General features: G+C 45.4%; 1 protein-coding gene across 2 annotated transcripts in view; it reads right to left on the bottom strand.

The window, feature by feature from the left end:
• The window catches only part of Dync1h1 (dynein cytoplasmic 1 heavy chain 1), a 64,921-nt gene extending 51,552 nt beyond the window's left edge, over positions 1-13,369 (bottom strand). For both annotated transcript variants that reach the window (XM_027946647.3, XM_027946646.3), the window contains exons 1-4: positions 13,003-13,369; positions 3,702-3,789; positions 548-721; positions 72-327 (exon numbers count right to left, since the gene is read on the bottom strand). In XM_027946647.3, coding sequence (XP_027802448.3) covers positions 72-327; positions 548-721; positions 3,702-3,789; positions 13,003-13,258 — 774 coding nt within the window. In that variant the 5' untranslated portion in view covers positions 13,259-13,369. The remainder of the gene's footprint in view (positions 1-71; positions 328-547; positions 722-3,701; positions 3,790-13,002) is intronic.
• Between the last annotated feature and the right edge of the window lie 8,799 nt (positions 13,370-22,168).

Consider the following 22,168-nt stretch of genomic DNA (forward strand, 5'->3'; position numbering starts at 1 on the left):
TCAGAAGAGTCCCCCATAGGTATTAAAGAGCAACACACTTTACACAATATGTCTCAATAACGGGTTCTTACTTTTTGAATTTCTCGGATCCACCGGTTAACTCCAGATTGTAACTGATTGAGAAAAGTTGGGTCTTCAACTTTATCTCCAAAATCTGTAACTTTGGGCTTTTCTCCACGTTCATAACACTGCTTTGCAACATTTGTAATAATTGGGTGGATTGGAAGGCTGATTTCTGGAATCTCAATGTTCTGCTGTAAGTGCAGGAGTCCCATTTCAAGTTCTGCAATCTTTTTCTCAACTGAAGGAGCCATTTTATCACCATCCCTATAAGACAGGAAACATTAAAAAAATTAGGGCATGACTTGTCTCCAGAGATCCTGCTATTTCAGGTCTGTCAGGTATTAATAATACCACATTTATTAATGAAAAGGAGCTATATCCTGTTGATTTCCCCTCCCAGGCCTGAGTTTCACATCATTTCCTACACTGCCATGTTTACACATGAAGTGGATGCGACACAGACCATAGAGGGAAATGGCTTTACCTGTCTGCTTTGCCAGACTCCCTGATATAGGACTTAAAAAACGGAGCCACGGCGTTGCTGATGAAGGAGTGTAGCGTCTCATATGGTGAGTCTTCACTGAGAGTGAGCACGCGCAACTGAGAAGACACCGGCTTGTCTGCGTCGATCACAGGGGTGCGTTTAATGAATGCCAGGCTGGAGAGAGTGAGCGAGGAGTCAGCACAAGAGTCTCATTCCTAATCTGTCTTAATAACTGCCGCCTTTGTGTGCATATAAATCAAAACAATTTGCTTGTTCAACTTAAAAATCATGTAAGATCATACTGAACTGCTGCTTTCTAAGAATGAAACGTACTGCCTATCTGCCTTTCTTTACCCACCCAGTGAGAACTAGTAGTTCAGGGTTGGGGTTAAGGGTGTTCTCATGAAACCAGGCAAAGGCTGTCTCACACAAGCTGGATTCTCAATCTTGGCCTACAGCCGACCTCCCCTGTCAGCTGTGCTACCAGCCCACACACTCTCAGGTCTGATCTCAAGCTCAGCTGTACTGCTTGCACACTGCACCAAGTCATGCATCAGCTTCAACAAGCAAACTGCCCACAAGCTGAAGGGGCAGCCCAGGCTCCCCTTCACCTGGCCCTGGGAGTCCTCTAGCTCCACCTCCACATGTGTGCTACACCCCACGAGGACAAAAACTAACCAGGCATCTGGTTCTTAAATCTCATGTGCTTTGTGTCTTTGCTTAAGAAACCTAAACTCGTCTGCTGAATGTCTCACATGTTTCGTGTCTTTGCTTAAGAAATCTATACTCGTCTGCTGAAAGTCAAGGTAACTCTCAACTCAATTCTGGCATGACCTCCTCCATGGGCTTCCCCTAATCAGGAGCCAACTCCAATCTCCATGTTTCCATGATGTTTTGCCAAGTATTATAATTAGCTGAGCATCTGCCAACCTCCCTCCCAAAGACCATGAGCTTCCTGGAAACAGGATCTGGGTTTATTTCTTTGTATACCACACCATACCTGCTGCTATACCTTCCATTCCAAAACACTCATGGTTAATTGAAAAGGCCTTGTAAACCTCTTCAGTGCCTTGGCCAGTACGTTATAGATAGTACTTCACATTACTCTAAAAGACCAAGGAGTTACTTTTATGGCACATTAGGAAGAAACAAAGTCACAACAGTATTCCTGCCCAAAATGTATACTCTGAATCTAATCATGAGGAAGCAGCAGACAAATCCAGTTATGGGAGTCTGTAACTCTTAAAAAAAAAGAAGCAAAAAAAAGTCAATTTATGAAGGCACAGAAAATCAATGGCAAAGTGTTATCTAGACTGGATTCTGATTGGGAGAATTATTAAAAGGGGCATTATTAAACTTGTCCTATAATTAGAGAATAATACTGTGTTTCCTGCATTTGATAAGGCTACGTGCTTGTTCTTAAAAAATACACCCTGTCCAGGTGTGGTGGTGGCATGCCTATAATCCCTGCAACTCTGGAGGCTGAGAAAGGATTACAAATTTCACACCAGCCTGGGCAACTTAGCAAGATCGTGCCCCCAAATCAAAAATAAAAAGGAATGGGGCTGTAGCTTAGTGCAGAACACCCTGGGTTTAATCCCTATCACTACCAAAACAAAGGTCACATTCTATCTATTATCCATGCAACTCTTCTGTAATCTTGAAATTAATTTAAAAAAATTTAAAAAGCTTTAGGGCTGGGGTTGTGGCTCAGTGTAGAGCACTTGCCTAGCACTTCTGAGGCACAGGGTTCGATCCTCAGCACCACATAAAAAATAAATGAATAAAATAAAGGTCCATCAATGTCTAAAAAATATTTAAAAAAAACCAAAACTTTAGACAGCCAATGAAAAATAAATTAATATTTACATATTTAAATTTGAATCTGTTTATTAAAGTACAAATTAGAGCAATCTTTCTTGAAGGTGGGAAATCTGGTAATATGGATTAAAAACAATAACGTTACTTTGCATCTGAATTAATAATGCTACCTTTAGGAATCTATCCCCGAAAGAATCAGAGCTGAACATAAAAATGTTTACTAATTATTTATAATAATGAAAAAATCAGATATAATCTGAGAATATTAGTAGATGTGTAAAGTATATTTTAGCTCAAACGTTAAGATGAATATCGTGAGGTACAGTGGCGTACACCTATAATCCCAGCAGTTTGGGAAGCTGAGGCAGGAGGATTGTGAGTTCAAAGCCAGCCTCACCAACTTAGCAAGGCCCTAAGCAACTCAAGTGAGACCCTGTCTCTAAATAAAATACAAAACAGGGCTGGGGATGTGGCTCAGTGATCTAGTACCCCTGACTTCAATCCCTGATACAGAAAACAAAACAAAACACGGGGGGCTGGGGATGTGGCTCAGTGGTTGAGTGCCCTTGAGTTCAATCTCTGGTATTAAAAATAAATTAAAAAAAAAAAAAAGCTGGGGCTGTAGCTCAGTGGTAGAGTGCTTGCCCAGCATATGTAAGGCACTGGGTTCAATCCTCAGCACCACAAAAATAAACAAATAAAATAAAGGTATGCTGTCCATCTACAACTACAAAAAAAAAAAAAAAAAAAAACATAATTATCATGATACTGCAATTAAAAAATATCTTAAAATTTACATTGACTTGGAAATCCCCATAATTTGATGACATGAAACCAAAGATAAGATACTGATATCAAAAACAGAAGGTTGGGGATGTGGCTCAAGCAGTAGCGCGCTCGCCTGGCATGCACAGGGCGCTAGGTTGGATCCTTAGCACCACATAAAAATAAAATAAAGATGTTGTGTCCACCGAAAACTAAAAACAACAACAAAAAACAGAAGTCTTTTTTTTTTTCTTTTATTTTTTGGTACTGGGGATTTAACTCAGGAGTGTTTAACCACTGAGCCACATCCCCAATCCTTTTTATAAATTTTTTATTTAAAGACAGGGTCTCACGAAGTTGCTTAGGGCCTAAGTTGCTGAGGCTCGCTTTGAATTCCTGCCTCAGCCTCTATAGTTGCTGGGATTACAGGCATGAGCCACTGTGCTTGGCTTAAAGAATAGAAGTCTTAAAGTTTTCTTAATAATGATTGTCTGAGTTAATGGACATTTACATTAATTTACAATTATAAATCTATAATCTGAAGTAATGGTATATTTGTCCTACTTACCTATTGGACTTGACTCCATAATGAATGTCTATGTTGATGTTGTAGGAAATAAATTCTTTTTCTTCTTCTCCTTCATCACCAACATCCTCTACAAATCATAAAAACATTATAGCAAATTCACGTCATTTCAATTTCTTACCAACTGCTTAGGGAGTTCTTACTGCAGCCCACCCCTAACCTGACATTTAAATCCTTGAAGACTCGGTGCCACCTATTTTCCCCTCCCACCCATTTTCTGAGTCCCGACTCAGTCCCTGACCTGCCATGTCACATGGAGGTAAGTAGTTACCTTCTCTGCACATGCCAGGTGGTACTGGCCTGCCTGGGTGGCTGGAAGGATTGGCAGCAGGTGCCGGTGAAGCAACCGGGCAGGAGGGGCTGCCTGAGGGCAGTACGGCTGCACTCAACTTCTGCCAAGTTTTCACTATCCCTGCCCAGGAGCCCCGAATGCTGTGCTCCAAATATAGAAGGCCCTCTCCACCTCCATCCCTGAGTATATTCTGCTCTGTTGTTTACCCAGCACTCACTATGTGACAGGCACTTACACACATCACACACTGTACCCTAGTGGGTGGCATGACTGTTGTTATTCCTGTTTTCCAGGAATGAAGTCCAGTTAAATGGTCCACAGACCCTAGGCTGGAAAGCACCAAAGTGAGCATTCAGAGGTCTGTCATTCCAAAGTGCAGGCCCTTCACCCTGTCAAGAAACCCTCCAGGGGCTTGCAAGGAATTCACCTAGCCCTCCCCTCCACTGCACAAGCAGGAGTCACTTTACAAAGCTTTCTGAAATCAACAGTAAAAGCAGCCCCAAGATGCATGTAAATCAACTTTCTAAATAACTCAAAATTGAAATCAATAAGACAATTGTAAGAAGACAATCCAAACTTTTGCATCACAAGATACCTAAACATTCTAGTTATCTTTTCATGACACACTGTATGAAATCAGTGTTAGCAAAAATCACAATCTAGGAATTTTTTTGTTTGTTTCTGCTTTTGCAGGAATTGAACTCAGGGCCTTGCGCATGCCAGGCAAGTACTCAACCCCTGAGTTACATCCTTAGCCCAATATACAGCTCTATCTTTCAAGAAAACAATTCTTTGAAATTATTGTTTTGGTATAATTTTATGAAAGGGAGGAAGGAGTAGGTGGCAGAACATTCCAGCATGTCAAGTACTGTTTTTTAATGACCACTGTCTTTTTTTTCCTGACTTTTTAAAAATATAACTTTATTTTATTTATTTATTTTTATGTGGTGCTGAGGATCAAACCCAGGACCTTGCACGTGCAAGGCGAGTGCTCTACCACTGAGGCATAACCCCAGCCCCATGACCACTGTTTTTTTGGTGAGTTCAGACAGAGTGCCACAGAGGCCTTGAGCACAATTTGAGATACAAGGTGGTAGGATGCTGCCCGCCCAGCCGAGATACTGCTCGCCCACAGAAGAATCTTTGCATATCATCACGTCATCACCAAGTCTCACTGTTGGCATCTTGCCTCTCAGCTACAGAAAATGAAGTCTGGGAGAAACTTACTGTGGACAGGTATTTGAGAAGTGTCTCTTGTAGGTAAAGAACTTTGGTCCCTGGCTGTGCTGTGACCCACAGCACTTGCAATGTGGACTAGGAATACCAGACCTGACCACATGCCACCCAGAGCTACTGAGGCACAGGTGCCCATTCCATCCAGATCATGAAGGTGGAGGAGACTGCAGCCACCAAGTGCCACCAGCCAGGTCAAGCTTGCCCTATTAAGTCCTGCTGTAACCAGTGCAAGCCAAGAGGTCCAACATGCCCTCTAAGTGCCCTCCCACCCTGCGTCTACCCCCCAAAATTCCTGTAGACCACCAAAACATTTTTAATTAAAAAAAATATATAAACCACGGTTTCAAAAACCCTACACACATCAGTTTTTCTAACCATTCAAATGTGGCTGTACTACAAGAGAAATCATGAGGCCTGAGACCAGTCACACATGAGGACTGCCTTCAGTAAGACACAGCAGGTGACAAAGAACACAGAGAAACCCCAAACCAAATAGCCGTCCAGGGATGGGGTACGAAATATGTTCTTCCTCAGTTGTCTGAACTTTTCAGGATATTGTTCTATGATTTATATAAAAAAGGATTATTAAAATAACACTCAAGCAACATTCAATGGCACAACTAAAAAAATGATGCCAGTTTTCAATCCTTTCTCCCCCTCAGGGAGAGGCGCATCATCTACACAACAAGAAAAGATGCACCCTGGCCAGAGCTACAGTGCTGCTGGCACATTAGAGTCTGGGACGAAGCCCCATCCCCTGCGACAGCAAGTCAGGCAGCCTGGCAGATGCCAGCTGGGCACAGGAAGACTGCAATGCAGCAGAGTGCTGCCGTGGCTCCGGAAGGCACACCCAGTGACATCATCCTCCGACTACAACAAGGCAAACAGATGTTCCCTACTGCTTCCTTACACTGACTTCTGATGATGACACCTAATGGAAGTCATTATGAACCTGTCAGAGAACACACTGTGGACTAGTGGTTTTATGCATAGCCCTAATAAATACAGATGAAATGAATACATCTGAATCCTACTTATAGAATTTATTATGACATTGTTTGGTAAATTGCTATAATGTGTCCTTTTTGCCTCTCTGTAAATTATTAAATCATCCAAGTAATAAAAATGTGACATTTTACTTTTGTAGAAACATTTAAAAAATTGTTCATTGTTAATTCCTAGTAACAAAAAAGGGTCAATGCTGTTAGAAACTTATATACACAAATGCAATCTGCATGTTTCATCAGGTAATATGAGTTTCAGCAAAGCCTGAATCAGGTTCCTGATGCTGGATACAGTTTATGTTAACTCACACTGTACTGCCATGGGATAGTTACAGAATCAAAGTAGCACAGCAGCTCAGGAAGAGGATGCCCACAAGCTCCTCTGCTGCAAGCTGTGCTGCTGCACACTACGAAGTCCTACAGATATTCTGGTTACCTTCTGAAAGATTACTGATTTCCTAGAGATATTTGAAGTGACATTTAGCACTCATTTGTGTATACTTCTATTGAAAGACTAGTTTACTGTATTTTGAACACCCAGTGATTTACATCATTACATTGTCTTGCTTAATGAAATATAAAAAAGGTAACAGTTCAGTTACCTTAAGAATCATACTCTCTCCTGAGTAGAGAAGCATATTTTTACAAAGTATAGTACAGACACAGTCAGAAAAGGGATAAAGAGAAAACTCCTGGTAAAGAATAGGCAAGCCAGGCATGATGGCACTTGCCTGTAATCCCAGTGACTCAGGAGGCTGATACAGGGGGATCACAAGTTAGAGGCCAACCTCAGCAACTTGGTGAGGTCCTAAGCAATGTAGCGAGATCCTGTCTCATGATAAAAAATTAAAAAGGGCTAGGGATATAGCTCAGTGGTTAAATGCCCCGGGTTCAATCCTGAGGGATTGGGGTGGGGGGGACGACAAACAAACACAGGTGAGGTGCCCTTACTCTTCTCCTAACTGTCCCCCAGTCACAGAGCAAGTCTCTTCTCCGTCCAGCAAAAGAGGTCATTCATTTCTTCTGGTCCCTGGTGCTGTGGTCGATCACCATCCACACCCGTCCTCCTCTTGATTTCCTCATGACTTTATTTTTCCTGCTACTATCTAGGGTGCTTTCTGTCACCTCCATGCCCTCCATTGGGTCCTCCTGAGAAGACATGACTGCCACAACCTTGTGCTCTGGCACAAGGCTAAGAACCTGGTGAGAGAGTCTTTTTTTTTCCCCCAACTTGAAAACTTCCATCAAAACATCCCCAGACAGGTGTGAAGGGAGAATTAAACCCCATATGTGTGATGTAAGAGGGCTTCATTTAATATTTCCAGAAAGGAAGAAGAATAAGGAATTAAAAAACTAAGTTACTAATATTTAAGAAACTTAAGACTTGGTGTTTTTAATTTAATACCAATTTCAAAAGAAGTAATTGATATAAAATAGACTAAAATGAATATTTCCATATTAATAGCTATCAAGGAACTGCACAGAGATTAGTTTTCAGAACACTCCTTCAAACATCATTCTCCCTGATGGGTCTTAAAATTCGAGGGTTTCTTTGGTTTCCTCCTTTAGGAAAGACAAGGACTAGACTCATTTCCTTGCTGTTCCCAGCCTGATGCCCTGAGGTGCTGATAACCAATTCCCAGCCATCTTTACTTTGTAAAAAGAAGCGATTGCTGTTTTCCCTTTGCTGCACATAAATTTAATTTACTGTGCTACACTATACATTCAATTTTCCCTTGCTGCAGATTGCTTTGTTTTCTAAGGGTGAGGAGCACAGGGTAGGAACAGCCCAAGCCAAGGGACTCCTGCCCAGTGCTACAAGACATTACTGTTTTATAGAAAACATTTCCTATTAATTTATTCATTGCAGCACTAACCATCTGAGGGTCAAGCTAAGGCCAGAAGCAAACACATGCTGTGATCTACCATTAGAAAATCTGGTATCTGGCCAGGCACAGTGGCACACGGAGACTGAGACAGGGGGATTGCAAGTTCAAAGCCAGCCTCAGCAAAAGCAAGGTGCTAAGCAACTCAGTGCGACCCTGTCTCTAAATAAAATACAAAACAGAGCTAGGGATGTGGCTCAGTGGTCGAGTGCCCCTGAGTTCAATCTCCACCACCCCCCCCCAACATAAAAAAAATCTAATATCTGTAACCTGGAACTTTTTGAACACTGACATGAACCTCACAAAGCTTCAGATCTTGGAGAATTTCATATTTCAGATCAGTGATGCAAAAATCCAAAACCTGAAACAATTCTGGTCCCTAGCATTTTGGATAGAGGACAGTCCACTTAAACTGTATTTTTTAGTCATTAGTTTGCTAAATTTCTTCATTCTTTGTGAAAATTAAATCCTCAGAAAAATAATTATTTAAAAAACCCACAAAATCTGGGCTGGGGTTGTGGCTTAGTGGTAGAGCGCTCACCTAGCTTGTGTAGGGACCCTAGGTTTGATCCTCAGCACCTATAACTAAAAAATAAATATCTAGAATAAATAAATAAAATGAATATTTAGAATTAATAAATAAACCTACAACTAAAAAAATAAATATTAAACCCAAAAAACCATTTCCTATAAGGCTTCCTGCACTCTACGAATTGGATATTATAAAATGCTCTAGTTTCCGTTACCATTCCAGTCCCTAGCCATCTCTGTGATAACAAAGAGGAGGCAAAACCCCCAAATTACCTCTCAGAAGAAACTATGATTACAAGCTTAAAATAAGCAAGCATGAAAGGCAGCCTCAATTTTCTGTCATAAAGGCAAAGTTCTACATCTAAGATACTTGAGTGAAACACACACACACCACAGGCACCCAAGCCTGGTCTGACTGCTGGCAGGCTGCAGAGTGCAGGAAAACATACCAGACACCACCCAGCCTCCTAGAGAAACCCAACGAAAAACGCATGTCAAGTAAAAAGTGGTTCAAAACAGCACTAATGATGAGAAATGTCTAAGTGTGAATACCTATTTGGTCTCAATTTTACAAGTATACTATGGAGAAAATAATTTTCTGCAGACTAAGAATTACAGACAGACTTTCCTTTTTCAAATGAGAAGCTGTAACTTTCTGACTCTCTAATTTTTTAAAAAGAATTTAACTTTGATTTGTTTTTATGTGGTGCTGAGAATCAAACCCAGTGCCTCACCAGGGCTAGGCAAGTGCTGTACCTCTGAACCACAACCCCAGCCCCTGACTCTCCAATTTTTCACAAGTAAAATAAGCTGCTAAACTCACAACTTTCATTTCTATATTTTGAAGAAGGCTGAATTTTACAAAAGCTCACAGCTAGCCAGGGTAGCTTAAAATTTTTATACACACACACACATATACATATACATACATATGTATGTATTTGGCTTCATATAAAAATGCTTCTATATTCAATACAAATGTTGGAAACTTTTTCCAAAAAAAATAGGGGAATAAAATAGAAAAAGCAATTTCCCATTAATGAAATATATTATGCTACTTTATGGTGGTTGGTGGTTTTCCATTTAAATAATTCTGATTTGTTTTCCCTATTAATGCAAGCCTACCCTTTCATTATAATCAACTATTGGATGCACATATTTGATTAACCGTACAAATGTCAAAATTAACTCATACAAACTACCCCAAAAAAGCCCTGCTAGCAAGAGTGCTGGGTCTGTACTCATCTAACTGTCCTTGTGTAAGAGCTGGGGTATAGCTTAGCGATAGAATGTGTACTTACAATGTACAGGGCCCCCGAGTTTAATCTCTAGCACCAAAACAAACAACAACAAAAAAATAAACTCTCCTTATGTGGCCCAGATGGATGCTAATAAGACCAATGAGGCCTTATAGCATAAACTTGGATTAATTTAAAAATCTTTCCTTAGATTTTTGTAAGTGAAAAAGAAACTAAAGACAGGTTGAATTGACAGAAATACCTCAGGGAGTTTTAAAAACACAGGACTGAGGCAGCATTTCCATTTTAGACAGTCTCATTCCTGACTCGACTTTAAAAAGTGCAAGTCATTATGGAGCCAAGATTTGGATGACTGGATGTTCTTTGCTGAACGGAAGAAAAGCACACAATTCAAATATGCCCCCCACACCTGCAATAATTTTAGCAAAGTTTAATTCTAAGATGTTTGAAAAAAAGAACTACTGATGATCTTTCTAGAAGCAAAGAGCAAAAACTTGCAATTTTTTTTTTCATAAAAACAAATCATGACCCAAGGTTAAAAAAAAAAAAAAAATCACTGATTTTAAAACATAAAGAGTGCAATAAAAATATGATAAAGAATTAGCTATGGTCAAACTACTCAAAATATAATAATTTTAAAAACTAAGATTTAGGGCTGGGGATGTGGCTCAAGCGGTAACACGCTCGCCTGGCATGCATGAGGCGCTGGGTTGGATCCTCAGCACCACATAAAAATAAAATAAAGATGTTGTGTCCACCAAAAACTGAAAAATTAAAAAAAAAAAAAACCCACTAAGATTTATTTGAAAAATGACCAGAAAGACATGGGCCAAAATGCAGTCAGTGGTTCTATCGGGGTAGAAGAATTCGGGTGATTTTTATCTCATGTATATGAGAGAAACATGGTTTTTGTCAAGAGTGGATGAGTTTTCTTTTCTTTGTGATGCTGGACATGAAACCCAGGGCTTCATGCATGCTAGGCAAGTGCTCTGACACTGAGTGCTTGATTTTTTTTAACACATGATTTACATACAGGAATACATTACCCCAAACATGACATTAATGCTTTAAACATGCTCAAACAGCTTATTTGCTTTGAACATTCTATAGGGATATAAGAAAACTATTCTTTCATACCCTCAGAACCTCTGGCCCAAAAGAAGGCTGCAGAGAAGCATCTCTGAATAAGAACAGCCTCTGAAAGAAACAAACTATCACAAAGAATCAAGCTTGTGAGGCACAGAGGGCAGGTAGCCTGGGTTCTCTATGGCCAGCAACCCACAGCTTTTTGAAATTTCAAGAAACTTGCTGGCAAACATTTTCAGACAATCTGCAGTCTCTGGGTGCTAACCTTGAAACTGACTTGGATATCATCCCTGGGATCCCAGATGCAGATGGATGGTGCCACACCCATTCATGAGCTTGTCATCTACTACAAAGTGTTCTTTTTAAGAATCAACAAAAAGGGGCTGGAGGTGGTGTCTCAGTGGTGGAGCGCTTGCCTAGCGCTGGGGTCGATTCTCAGCACTGTATACAGATAAATAAAATAAAGTTCATCAACAACTAATGAAATATATTTTTTAAAAAAATCAACAAGTAGGCCAAGCAGGCATGGCGGCCCACGCCTGTAATCGAAGTTGCTCTGGAGACTGAGGCAGGAAGACTGCAAACTCAAGATCAACCTCAGCAACTTAGCCAGGCCCTAAACAACTTGATGAGACTTTTGTCTCAAAATAAAAAGGGCTGAGGATGTGGCTCAGTAGTTAAATGCTCCTGGGTTCAATCCCTGATACAAAAAAAAAAAAAAAGAAAGAAAGAAACCCGTAGGCAATTTCCAGACTCCAGGTGGGTGTGCTTTTTGAGAAGACTGCAGGAATATGCAAACTTTTTGCCTCCTCTCCCAATCTTTCTTTTAACCTGTAAATCAGACTTAAATATTACAGGCTTACCATTAGAATCATGTAAGCACTGCATAAATTGTAGGCATAATTAGTGAAGCGATGGACTGGAAACTGATATAATGAGTCCAGGCTAAGGACAAGAATTAGGTGCTGACCTTGGGCCAGTCATGTAACTGGAGATTCGGTTTTCTCACGCGTAAATGGAGAGATATACCCATTCAGCACCCAGTGAGCATCCGCCCTCCAGCAGAGATGCTCCGCAGGCACCCTGCTGGTACTGTCATCCTGTGAGCCTCGGCCTCTGGGTCCTGCAGGGCGGGCCCCAAATGCCTTCTTGCCTAGGCTACCTCTGACCCACCACGACCTCCTTCTTCAACCACAATCCAGCTGCCACGGCTCCCAGGTTTGCTCCTGGGTCTGCTCCCTCCCGAAGTCGCCTAGGCCTGGTCGCGAATCGAAACTGAAAAGCTCATGTGACGTTGGAAGCAAGGATGCGGCCTCCGCTCGCACTCGGCCCAGGGAGACGCTGTCTCCACCCAACTCGGCCATCTTGAGAGGCCCGAGCACACAAAGCGACCCCATTGTTTGAGTGACGGCAAGACAGGGGCACCCTGATCCCTTCCCTTAACCAGGACGCGGGCACCCCGCGGGGCTCCAGCCCGGGCAAGGCGTGTAGCAGTGCCGGCCTCTGCGGGGCGTCTGGGGCGTGGGGGGCTCGTCCCTCCGGGGCGCGGGGGGGGGGGCCATCTGGGGCATGGGGGACTCCTCCCATCCCTAGTGGTGTCCGGAATATGGGGGGCTCCTCCCTCCCGGGGGCATCTGGGGCGTGGAGGGCTCCTCCATCCCCTGTGGTGTCCGGAAGGTGGGGGGCTCCTCCCATCCCGCGGGGCATCCGGGGAGTGGGGGGCTCGTCCCTCCCGGGGGCGTTTGGAGCTCCTCACATCCCCAGAGGTGTCTGGAATGTGGGGGGCTCCCATCCCACGGGGCATCTGAGGAGTGGGGGGCTCGTCCCTCCACGGGGGAGTCTGGGGCGTGAGGGACTCCTCCCATCCCCAGTGGTGTCCGGAATGTGGGGGGTTCGTCCCATCCTGAGTGGTGTCAGCGGGCGTGGGGGGCTTGTCCCTCCCACTGGCCGCCCCTGCCCTACGCTGGGCCCTTGCGCCGGGCCCCGCACCTTTGAGGGTGGAGCGCTCCACCAAGACCGTGTGGACCTGCGGGTCCGACAGGAACTTGCGCATCTGCTCCAGGGCACTCTTCTCCTCCAGCGCCGCCTCGAGCGCGGCGGGCGCCTCGCCGCCATCCTCCAGCAGCAGCGGCACCAGCTTGCGCAGGTGCTTCTGCAGCACCGACACGTCGGCCACGTTCTGCACGGCCGACACCTCCAGGCCGGCCGAGCCGTCCTCGCCACCGCCGCCCCCGGGCTCCGACATGGCGCCGCGCTCGGGACCCGCAAGCAGCGCAGAGAAGGTGTCCGCGACCCCGCGAGAGACAGGAGCGAACGAGAGAGAGAGAAACGGGCGCCGGAAGTCGCACCGTCCGCTAGCCCACGGCCGACTGGGGTGAGCGGCGCCAGCTCCGCCCTTTAGGCAGCTGCCGCCCGCAGGCCCCGCCCCGCCCCGCCCGCCGGCCGCAGCCGCAGCCGCCGCAGCCACCGGCGCCCGCTCGCGGCTGGCGTCACGGCGCCGCGCATGCGCTGGGTGCCTGTCGCCGCCGCGCGGCCTTCTGGAACTTGTAGTCCCGGCGCTGGGCGGGGCCCGAGTCTCCTCAGTGTCAGTCCTGCTGATGCGGACCTGGCTTGGCCTCCGGGGTGAAAGCGGCGTGCTACGGAACCGCGTCTGCCTTGTTCACTGCGGTGGACGGTGGACGCAGCGAATAGCACACATCCCGAGAACGCCACAAATAGCTAACGAATGATGTGTGGATAAGAACCCAGATTTAACAGGCGCTCAGCTTGTGCCGGGTTTTGTTCCAAGCTCCTAGCGAGTGAAGGAATGAGTGCACATTAAGTACCGCAATGTAGGCCTGGTCCATGTCGCCCTATATATGCTTACGTACCTTATGTATACGGAGGTACATGAGAGTTTTTTCAGAGGGGGAGGGATGGGGGGCCGTGCCGGTGGTCGCACTGCTTGGTAGAAGGGGACATTCCGGTGGAGTAACGGGCCTCTACCAGGACGGAGAGGCCTGAAGGCTGTGGCTGGGGCATTTACTGCAGGGCAGTGTGAAATTAAGCCAGGAATGACACGTGGACACAGACTCTGAAGGGACCTGGCTCCCAAAGACTAAATCAGGCCTCCCCCCAGGCAAGGATGCTGCGAGGGGCGCCGCCTATATGAGGATATGTGCTTATAGTAGTGATGCCCGGTAGCAGCCCTGAACTGGCACTGCCCTTCCGTGGGCTTCGGCATTTGGGACAGTAGAAAGCAAGGGCTGGGATGCTTGCTGGCTAAGGTTCCCCTTGTTCTATCCCACCCCAACCTCCCCTACACCACGACCACGTAAGGGCCAGAATCCAGGCGGCCCTCATTTGTGGTTTAGAGATGGCAGTTCCTTCTAAGGAGGTAGTAATTGGCCTTAGAAAGTTCAAACTCATAACTTGCTTTTTCAGTTGAACAGAGGGAAGGAAGCCAAAGGCATTTTTTATATCAAAGTACAGAGTCAGAGAGCTGAATCCTGATTGGTGAACTGATGATGGTATGATTCTATTGTCCCAAATCATCTTTGGAAAACTGCAAAACCTACAATATGCTTATGCCTTGCACAATTACCTGGTGCCAGGCCCCAGAGACTGCTGGAACACAGAGGCTAATCAGATGGTTCTTATCTTTAAGGAGTTTATGAAATAAATAACAGATTGGTATCCCATCATCCTGCCCTTCATCAACCCACCCTTGTATGATATGCCCACACAGTTCTAGATATCTTTTAGGAGGAAAAAATAGAACAACAGCAACTAGTTTGTGTTATGGTCATAATAGTAATGAATGACAACAACACACGACCAATAGCTGTTACTGAGTGCTCATTCCATGCTAGGCACTGTGCTAAGAGTTTCCTTCCATATGTCCTTTAGGGCTAGGAACTGGGATGAAGAGGCAGGTCACCATCTGAGACACAGAAATCCGCAGAGACCTGGAAGATAAAGAGACTGCATACTGGCTGCACCGTGAGTCAGCACCAGCATGGGAGACACTCAGGCATCCAAGGGACTCAAACATCTGCAACCTGGCTCTGAGCCAAGGATACAGATAACGGGCTCTAAATTCCCAGTCCTGCACGATGGGCTCAAAACTAAAATCATTTATTATTTCTAAGAGGATGAAAATTAAAAAAAAACTGAGTAATCCATCTACAAGGATTTATAAATGAACCAAATGTCCTTGCTGTGTTTGTTGTATTTAATATGTAAAAAGAAGAAGGTCAGTTGTGATTATGGGCTTTCTACACAGAGTGCTGACATTCCATGTGCATTATGCCAGAGGCTGGCCAGACTGCACCGGTGCTGAGGGTGAGAGAAAGCTCTCATGGGGCCCCTTCTGCCTCCTGCCATAGGCCTGATCACACCCTGAGCTGATCCAAGGTGGGGGATCTACCCACCTGCTTCTCCCATGCATTTCTGTGTTTTAATATCTCTGCTTTCGCCTGTCAATGGTAGAACCTACTCTCAATTGTTAGGAAGTGATGGAGAGAGGTCTTTCTAAGTCAGTGTAGGATGATAGTAGCTGCTTGTATTTATCAGAAATTGGTGATGTGTGGTCTGCACAGATGAGAGCATACCCACATCCTACTCTCTTTAAAATATTATGTGGGTACCAGGCATGGTGGCACAGGCCTGTAATCCCAGTGACTTGGGAGGCTGAGGAAGGATTGCAAGATCACTCAGCAATTTAATGAAGCCCTAAGCAGCTAAGCAAGACCCTGTCTCAAAATAAAAATTAAAAAGGACTGGAGATGTGGCTCAGTGGTAACGTACCCCTGCATTCAATCACTACTACTACTACTACTACTACTACTACTACTACTAATGGCTTCTCAAGTTCTGGCTGGTGGCAGCCTCATCCCCATTCTTGCCTCACCTAACCTGTAGACAGACCAGAACCCTTTGGTGGAACTCCCCTGAACCACATCTTCAGGCTCCTTGATGGAAATCCCCTCCTCTCTCTCATAATTCCACATTGAACCCTCATTCATTCCAGGGGCTAATTCAACCCCAGCTCTGGGAGCAGAGAGGTCCTCTAAGCTCAGAATTATCAGCACCAGCTGCGTGTGGCCCAGAGTGGGCACTTGGTTACTGGGTGTGAAACTAGCGTCTTACCCCAGGGCCCCAGGAATGAGTGCTGGTGGTGGAAGCAACAGAGTACTTGTGAGTTTGACATTCCTTGCCACTTCAAGGCAGGCCACAGCCTTTGACCAGGGCACAGCTAGAGGACTTCTTTCCAGGACCCACCCCCTTTTCTGTCTGGGCTATTTGTCAAGTAAGCCTTGGGGTAACGCGCAGGTTATGGGGTGAGGAGAGGGTGCTCACCGGCAGGATCAGAGCGGGTCGCTGGCGCCCTCTGGTGGTGCACAGGAGGATTGGGGGGCCCTCTTGCTTGGGGAGGAGGCCTGGCTTCCCAACCTGCTGCCCATCCATGTGGGTGGAGGTTCCAGACTCACCTTCTCAAGGGTGTCTGGGTCACTTGTCCAGGATCGCAGAGTAAGGACAGTGACCAAAGGGGACTGCCAGCTTGTGGTTCTACCCACATCCCAAGTGAGAAGTTACTGCTAAAGCTTTTCTCTAACTGGGCAGGCAGCTGATGGGGTCTCCTGACTACAGGATTAAGTGTGACTCTGCTAGCCCTCTGAAGTCCCTGGTGCTACTCTGGTCCCTCCCAGGGGCATCCAGTGCTTTTTCTTATCAAAAACTGTGTCCCTAGCCAAGACCTCTGCTCCAGGCTGCTCAGGACCCTATCCTCTCTCAGGATGCTCTCTCTCCCTCCCAGCTCCCACCCTGCACTGACACATTCCTTCTTTAAAAGAGAAGGGAAACCCTGCCATAGCCACACCATCTCTTTGTTGTCCTTTCCACAAACTCCTCGGAAATAAGTGTACACGGCCACTGCCTCTCGCTCCACCTTGAATGTGGTGTCCAGTCTTCTCCCTCCACCCAGACATTCCCAGCAAGTGTCTGGCCCATGTCAGCCAGCCTCCACCTGGGCAGGCCCAGCGTCCGAGACTGAGAGTCCTCTTCTTGCTCGACGTGCTGTCGGCCCTGACACAGTGGGCACTCGCTCCCTCTCTGCATCCCTCCTTCACTTATTTCAGCAACCGCCCTCTCCGGTTCCTTCTAGTCTCTTTGCTGGAGCCTCTCCCCCCCACCCCCCGACTCTGAAGGTTGGCGTGGCCCAAGGCTTGGTCCTCATCTGCTTTGCCTTCTGCCAACCATCCCTGGCCGGGCTGTCCCCAGCGGCATACGTCAACAAGCTGCACCCCCCTATTCCAACCTAGCAGACTGTTCTACGTGGTTAGCTGGAGTGTTCTAGAAAATGCCGGTTGGGTCACGTTGGTTGGAGGTGTGGTTCAAATCTGTGTTTTTATTGATTTTCTGTGTAGTCATTCTGTCAGTTATTGAGAGAGGCGTGCTAAAGTCTGGTTGAAGTTGTGGATTTCTCTCTCCTTGTAGTGCAGTCAGTTTTTGCTGTTTGGAAGCCCTGGTGGTAGGTACGTACACATACAGCATGCTTGTGTCCCTTCCTGAATTGACACCTTTTTTATTTGAAATGTCTCTGTTTCTGGTAATATTGTTTGCCCTAAAATCTACTGTCTGATTTTAACCCAGCCACTCTAAGTCTCTCTTGATTGGTGTTAGTGTGGTATCGCTTCTTCCATTCTTTCCTGTTAACCTCTCTGTGTCTTTTTATTTAAAGTAGGTTTCTGGGTGGCAGCATATTGTTAGTTTTTGCTTTAAAAAAAATCTGATGATTTCTGCCTTTGGGGGTTGATTATGGATATGGGTGGTGTTTAAGCCTACCATCTTGCTATTTGATTTCTATTTGTCCCATTTATTCTCTGCCCAGAATTGAACTCTGATCCCTCTCACAGCCCTGAAATCCTGCCTCTCCCACCTGCGCTGCTGCCTCATGAGCTCCAAACCCCACCTGCCTCCCAGGACTGCTGCCTGAGCTGCCTGCAGGCTGTTCTCCACAGCAGAGGGACTGGTCTTCATAAGGTAAGTCAAAGTCATCTCTTCTATGTCCAAATGCTCCTGTGGCTTCTCCTCTCACCTGGAGAAAACCACCCCAGAGCCTGCTCACCTCTGCGTTGTTCCTGGGTCACACCAGCCATGCCTTAGCCTAATGTTTTTCCTCTTTCTCTTTCTGGAATGTTTTTCTTCCAGGATCGTCGGTGGCTCACTCCTCCCACCTCAACCCATGCTCAGGCCTCTGCTGAAGTCCCGCTGAGGGAGAGGAGGCCTGTTTGAACACCTTCTCCAAAATAGCACCCCCACCATGCCCCCCTTGCCTGGCTCTGTTTTTCTTCCCAGCTCCGTTCTTTGAAGTACACATACTTGGGTTTTTAGTTCATGATCTCTGTCCCGCAACTAGAACGCAGTTCTCCAGTGATCTGCGTGCTCTTGGCCTGCACCAGCGCTGACGATGCCGTTCTGCTTGCCAGTCGTGTGAGTGCAAGAGCTATTTGGGGCATGAGTCAATGAACAGGGTACTTTCATCCCTAAGGCGAATTACAGGGTGAGTCTAAGAGAACAGAGCCTAATAAGATACACTCCTCGTGGGCTGTGGCTGTGGCTCAGCAGTAGAGCGCTTGCTTAGCACGCTCACGAGGCCCTGGGTTAGATCCTCAGCAGCACATAAAAATAAATAAATAAAAATAAATGTATTGCGTCCATCTACAACTAAAAAATAAATATATATAAAAAAGATAAGCTCCTTGGTGACCAAGCAAACACAGCAAAACTGATTTGTAGAACCCCCGCCCCCATGGATTACTTCTGTGAAATTAAAGATGTGCACTAAGCACATTGACATCACGTACCCATCAGTTCCTGGTGGGATCCATCCCAGGCTCCCTAGTTTTTCTCCATCCATAGTTGGAATGGCAACCAGGATGCATTTCTTCAAGACTTTGAAAAGAAGTGACACAAATACAAAGGTCTTGAGGGATATCTGGAGATTTGGGGGATGCCTACGATGGGTTGAATTGTATTCCTCCAAAAGACCTGAGCCCTGTATCTGTGAACGTGACCTTATGTGGAAACAGGGTCCTTGCAGATGTCACTGAGTTGAGATCAGTCTGGATCAGGGTTAGCTCTACATTCAGTGACCAATATTCTTCTCAGGAGAGGGAAATATGGACCCAGATCCGTGAATACACACAGGACGAGCACCGTGAGCATGGAGAGATGCATCTGTAAGCCAAGGTACACCAAGGGTGGCCGGGACCCAGGAGAGAGGCTTGGAGCAGATTCTCCCTCTGGACTCCTGTGGGAACCAACTCTGCAGACTTCTAGGCTCCAGACCTGGAGAAGAATCCATTTCTCATGTTTCAGCCGCATGCTCTGGGGTGCTTTGCTACAGCATCCCTAGGAAACCACCAGGGCTACATTCCAGAGGCAGCTCAGTACTTTGACCAGAGCGACAGTCCTACACCATGGGAACTGTCAAGCAGGGAACTGAAAGATCACGTGATGGGAGAGGACTCCATCTGCCAGGACATGGAGTTGTCTGGGATGTCCTGTGGCTGTGGGATAAACCACTGCGCTTCCAGACAGAGTGGGAAATCCGTCTGTCCTGCATTCCTCAAAAAACAGAATGGGTTGAAGGCCTGTGCGTTTGATGTGGCCCAGAGACGATGACTTTGGTGAGTCCCTCTGTGTGATGGCTGTGGCTGCTCTCAGGGCCTGCAGGCCTGTGCTTTTCTCTGGAAACTTGTCGGAGTCCAGGGAGTCTCAGGAGACGAACGGATGGTGAGGAGTCGGCGAAAGGCGGCGGAGGAACAACATAGACACAAGAGGGAAGGTGTTGCATCTGATTCTTTACTTGTGAAGTTAATCATATATACTTTTCATTTTGGGAGGCTCACAGTATTTTGTGGTTACAAAACAGGAATCATTATTCAAAGAAACAAAATTTTACGTAGCTACAATTAGATAAGAAGAATGTCTCTTGGCTTATGCATAAGCAAGCATTTGTACTTTCAGTTCGCATTTTGCTTTGAGCTGTTTCTGCTTAGTTAGCTTTTAATAATAGTTGGAAATGTCCCAGACTATTGGCCTATACCTTGACTATTCTTTCTTGACTTACTAACTAGAACCGGCGCCGCGGTTATGGCAAGTGGTTAACTTGAAAAGAGAGGCTACTAATTTTAATCAAACAAGAGTAAGAGCACAAATAATTGTGTACAGGAACAAGAACAAGTTGCCCAGTACCAAGCACTAATCTGTCTTCTTAATATTAATTTTTCTTCTCTAGATTTTGATTTAATTTCTCAAAAACTTCCTTGACTGTTTTTCCTACAGGGGGTTTCTCATTAAACATTAACAATTTACATTCCACAGCTGAATCATTGCATTTAGAGCAAACAGATTTATTCTTTAGAAGTAGTTGCATTAATTGGGCAAGTCATGTTTTTTCCTTCATACTTAATGGTCATATGAGAAGTTACAATTACACTTATTAACAGAAGTGCAAAAACAAACCATCCCATTCCCTGAAACATGCTGTGCTCCTCCAGAGGATGGACACCGTGCGCCATCCACCTCAGTAGGGCCTTGCCTTTGCCTGAATCAGGGGAGGGGCGCAGCAGACGCTGAACACAGTCTGGTCCTTGACTTGAGGACCTGCAATGTTAGCCTCCTCCCCTGGATGCCTCTGGCAACTCGGCCCCCCCACGAAGCGTTCCCTACATCACCAGCTGAGGGATGCCCCTCTCTGGTCAGCTTCCTGGGACTTTCTGAATGGTAACTCATGGCTTTCTCAGTCACCAATCTGTCCCATGTGTTTGCATCAGCAATAAATGTCGTGACCAGGTGGAGGTGTCTGACGTGATCTTTGCACTGTAGTCACAGAGCCAAGTGAGTAAACTCCAACACACGCCATCAAGGAACGCAAGGGTCATCACTGCAGTAGAGGAGGCTTGATGTGACAAGCAGCAATCTAGTCTTGGGGCGGCAACCATGTTCCCGTTAGATCTTCATCAAAGGTGAGCTGTGGCTCTGCTCTGGTCATCTTATTCTGAGGGCCAGGCTGGTTGAAACTGTTAGTTGTAGATGGACACAATATCTTTATTTTTATTCGTTTATTTTTTATGTGGTGCTGAGGATCGAACCCAGGGTCTCACCCATGCGAGGCAAGCGCTCTACAGCTGAGCCCCAGCCCCAGCCCAAGAGATTGTTGCCCTTTTATGGCAGAAGGAAAAGAGTGATGTGGAGAACCACCATTGGCCCTCAGGTTCATGCTTAAAAGTGCCATGTGTCATTTTGCATTGTTTTTTTTTTTTTTTAAAGAGAGAGAGAGAATTTTTAATATTTATTTTTTAGTTTTCGGTGGACACAACATATTTGTTTGTATGTGGTGCTGAGGATCGAACCTGGGCCGCACGCATGCCAGGCGAGCGCGCTACCGCTTGAGCCACATCTCCAGCCCTTGCATTGGTTTTATTGGTCAAGGTAGGTCATGTTGCCAAGAATGATGTGAGTGAGAAGGGTGTGTTCTTCCCACAGGGAGAGGAAATGAAAGGCCTCGGTGACTCCACGGTCTGTGAGGTTCCCTGTGGGACTTTTAGGTTATGCTATATGTTTGAAAATCACTGCAGGGTCAGAAATTTTTACGTACTAACTACTGGGTGATAACTTTTTAAGTGTTCATTTTCCTTTTGAATCACCCTATCTAATAATGCCCTTGTTATGTGCTTACCGAGAATGCATGTGTCAAAATCAACTCAAGGCAGATCAGAGTAGGCACTAGAACAGAGACGCTGCACCTAATTGAAGAAAAAATACACCAGAATCTTCATCATGTCAGCTTAGGACCTGACTTCCTTAGCAAGACTCCTAAAGTGCAAGAGGTAAAATCAAGAATCAATAAATGGGATGAATTCAAACTAAAAAGCTTCCTCTCAGCAAAGGAAACAATCAATAATGTAAAGAGAGAGCCTATAGAAGGGAGAAAAGTCTTTACCACATGCACCTCAGATAGACCACTAATCTCCAGGATATATAAAGAACTCAAAAAATTAACACCAAAAAAACCCCTCAGATAACCCAATCAATAAATGGGCTGATGAACAAAACAGACACTTCACAGAAGAAAAACTACAATTTCTCAACAAACATATGAAAAAAT

This window comes from Marmota flaviventris, chromosome 2 (assembly GCF_047511675.1).
Source record: "Marmota flaviventris isolate mMarFla1 chromosome 2, mMarFla1.hap1, whole genome shotgun sequence".
Taxonomy (NCBI): Eukaryota; Metazoa; Chordata; class Mammalia; order Rodentia; family Sciuridae; genus Marmota; species Marmota flaviventris.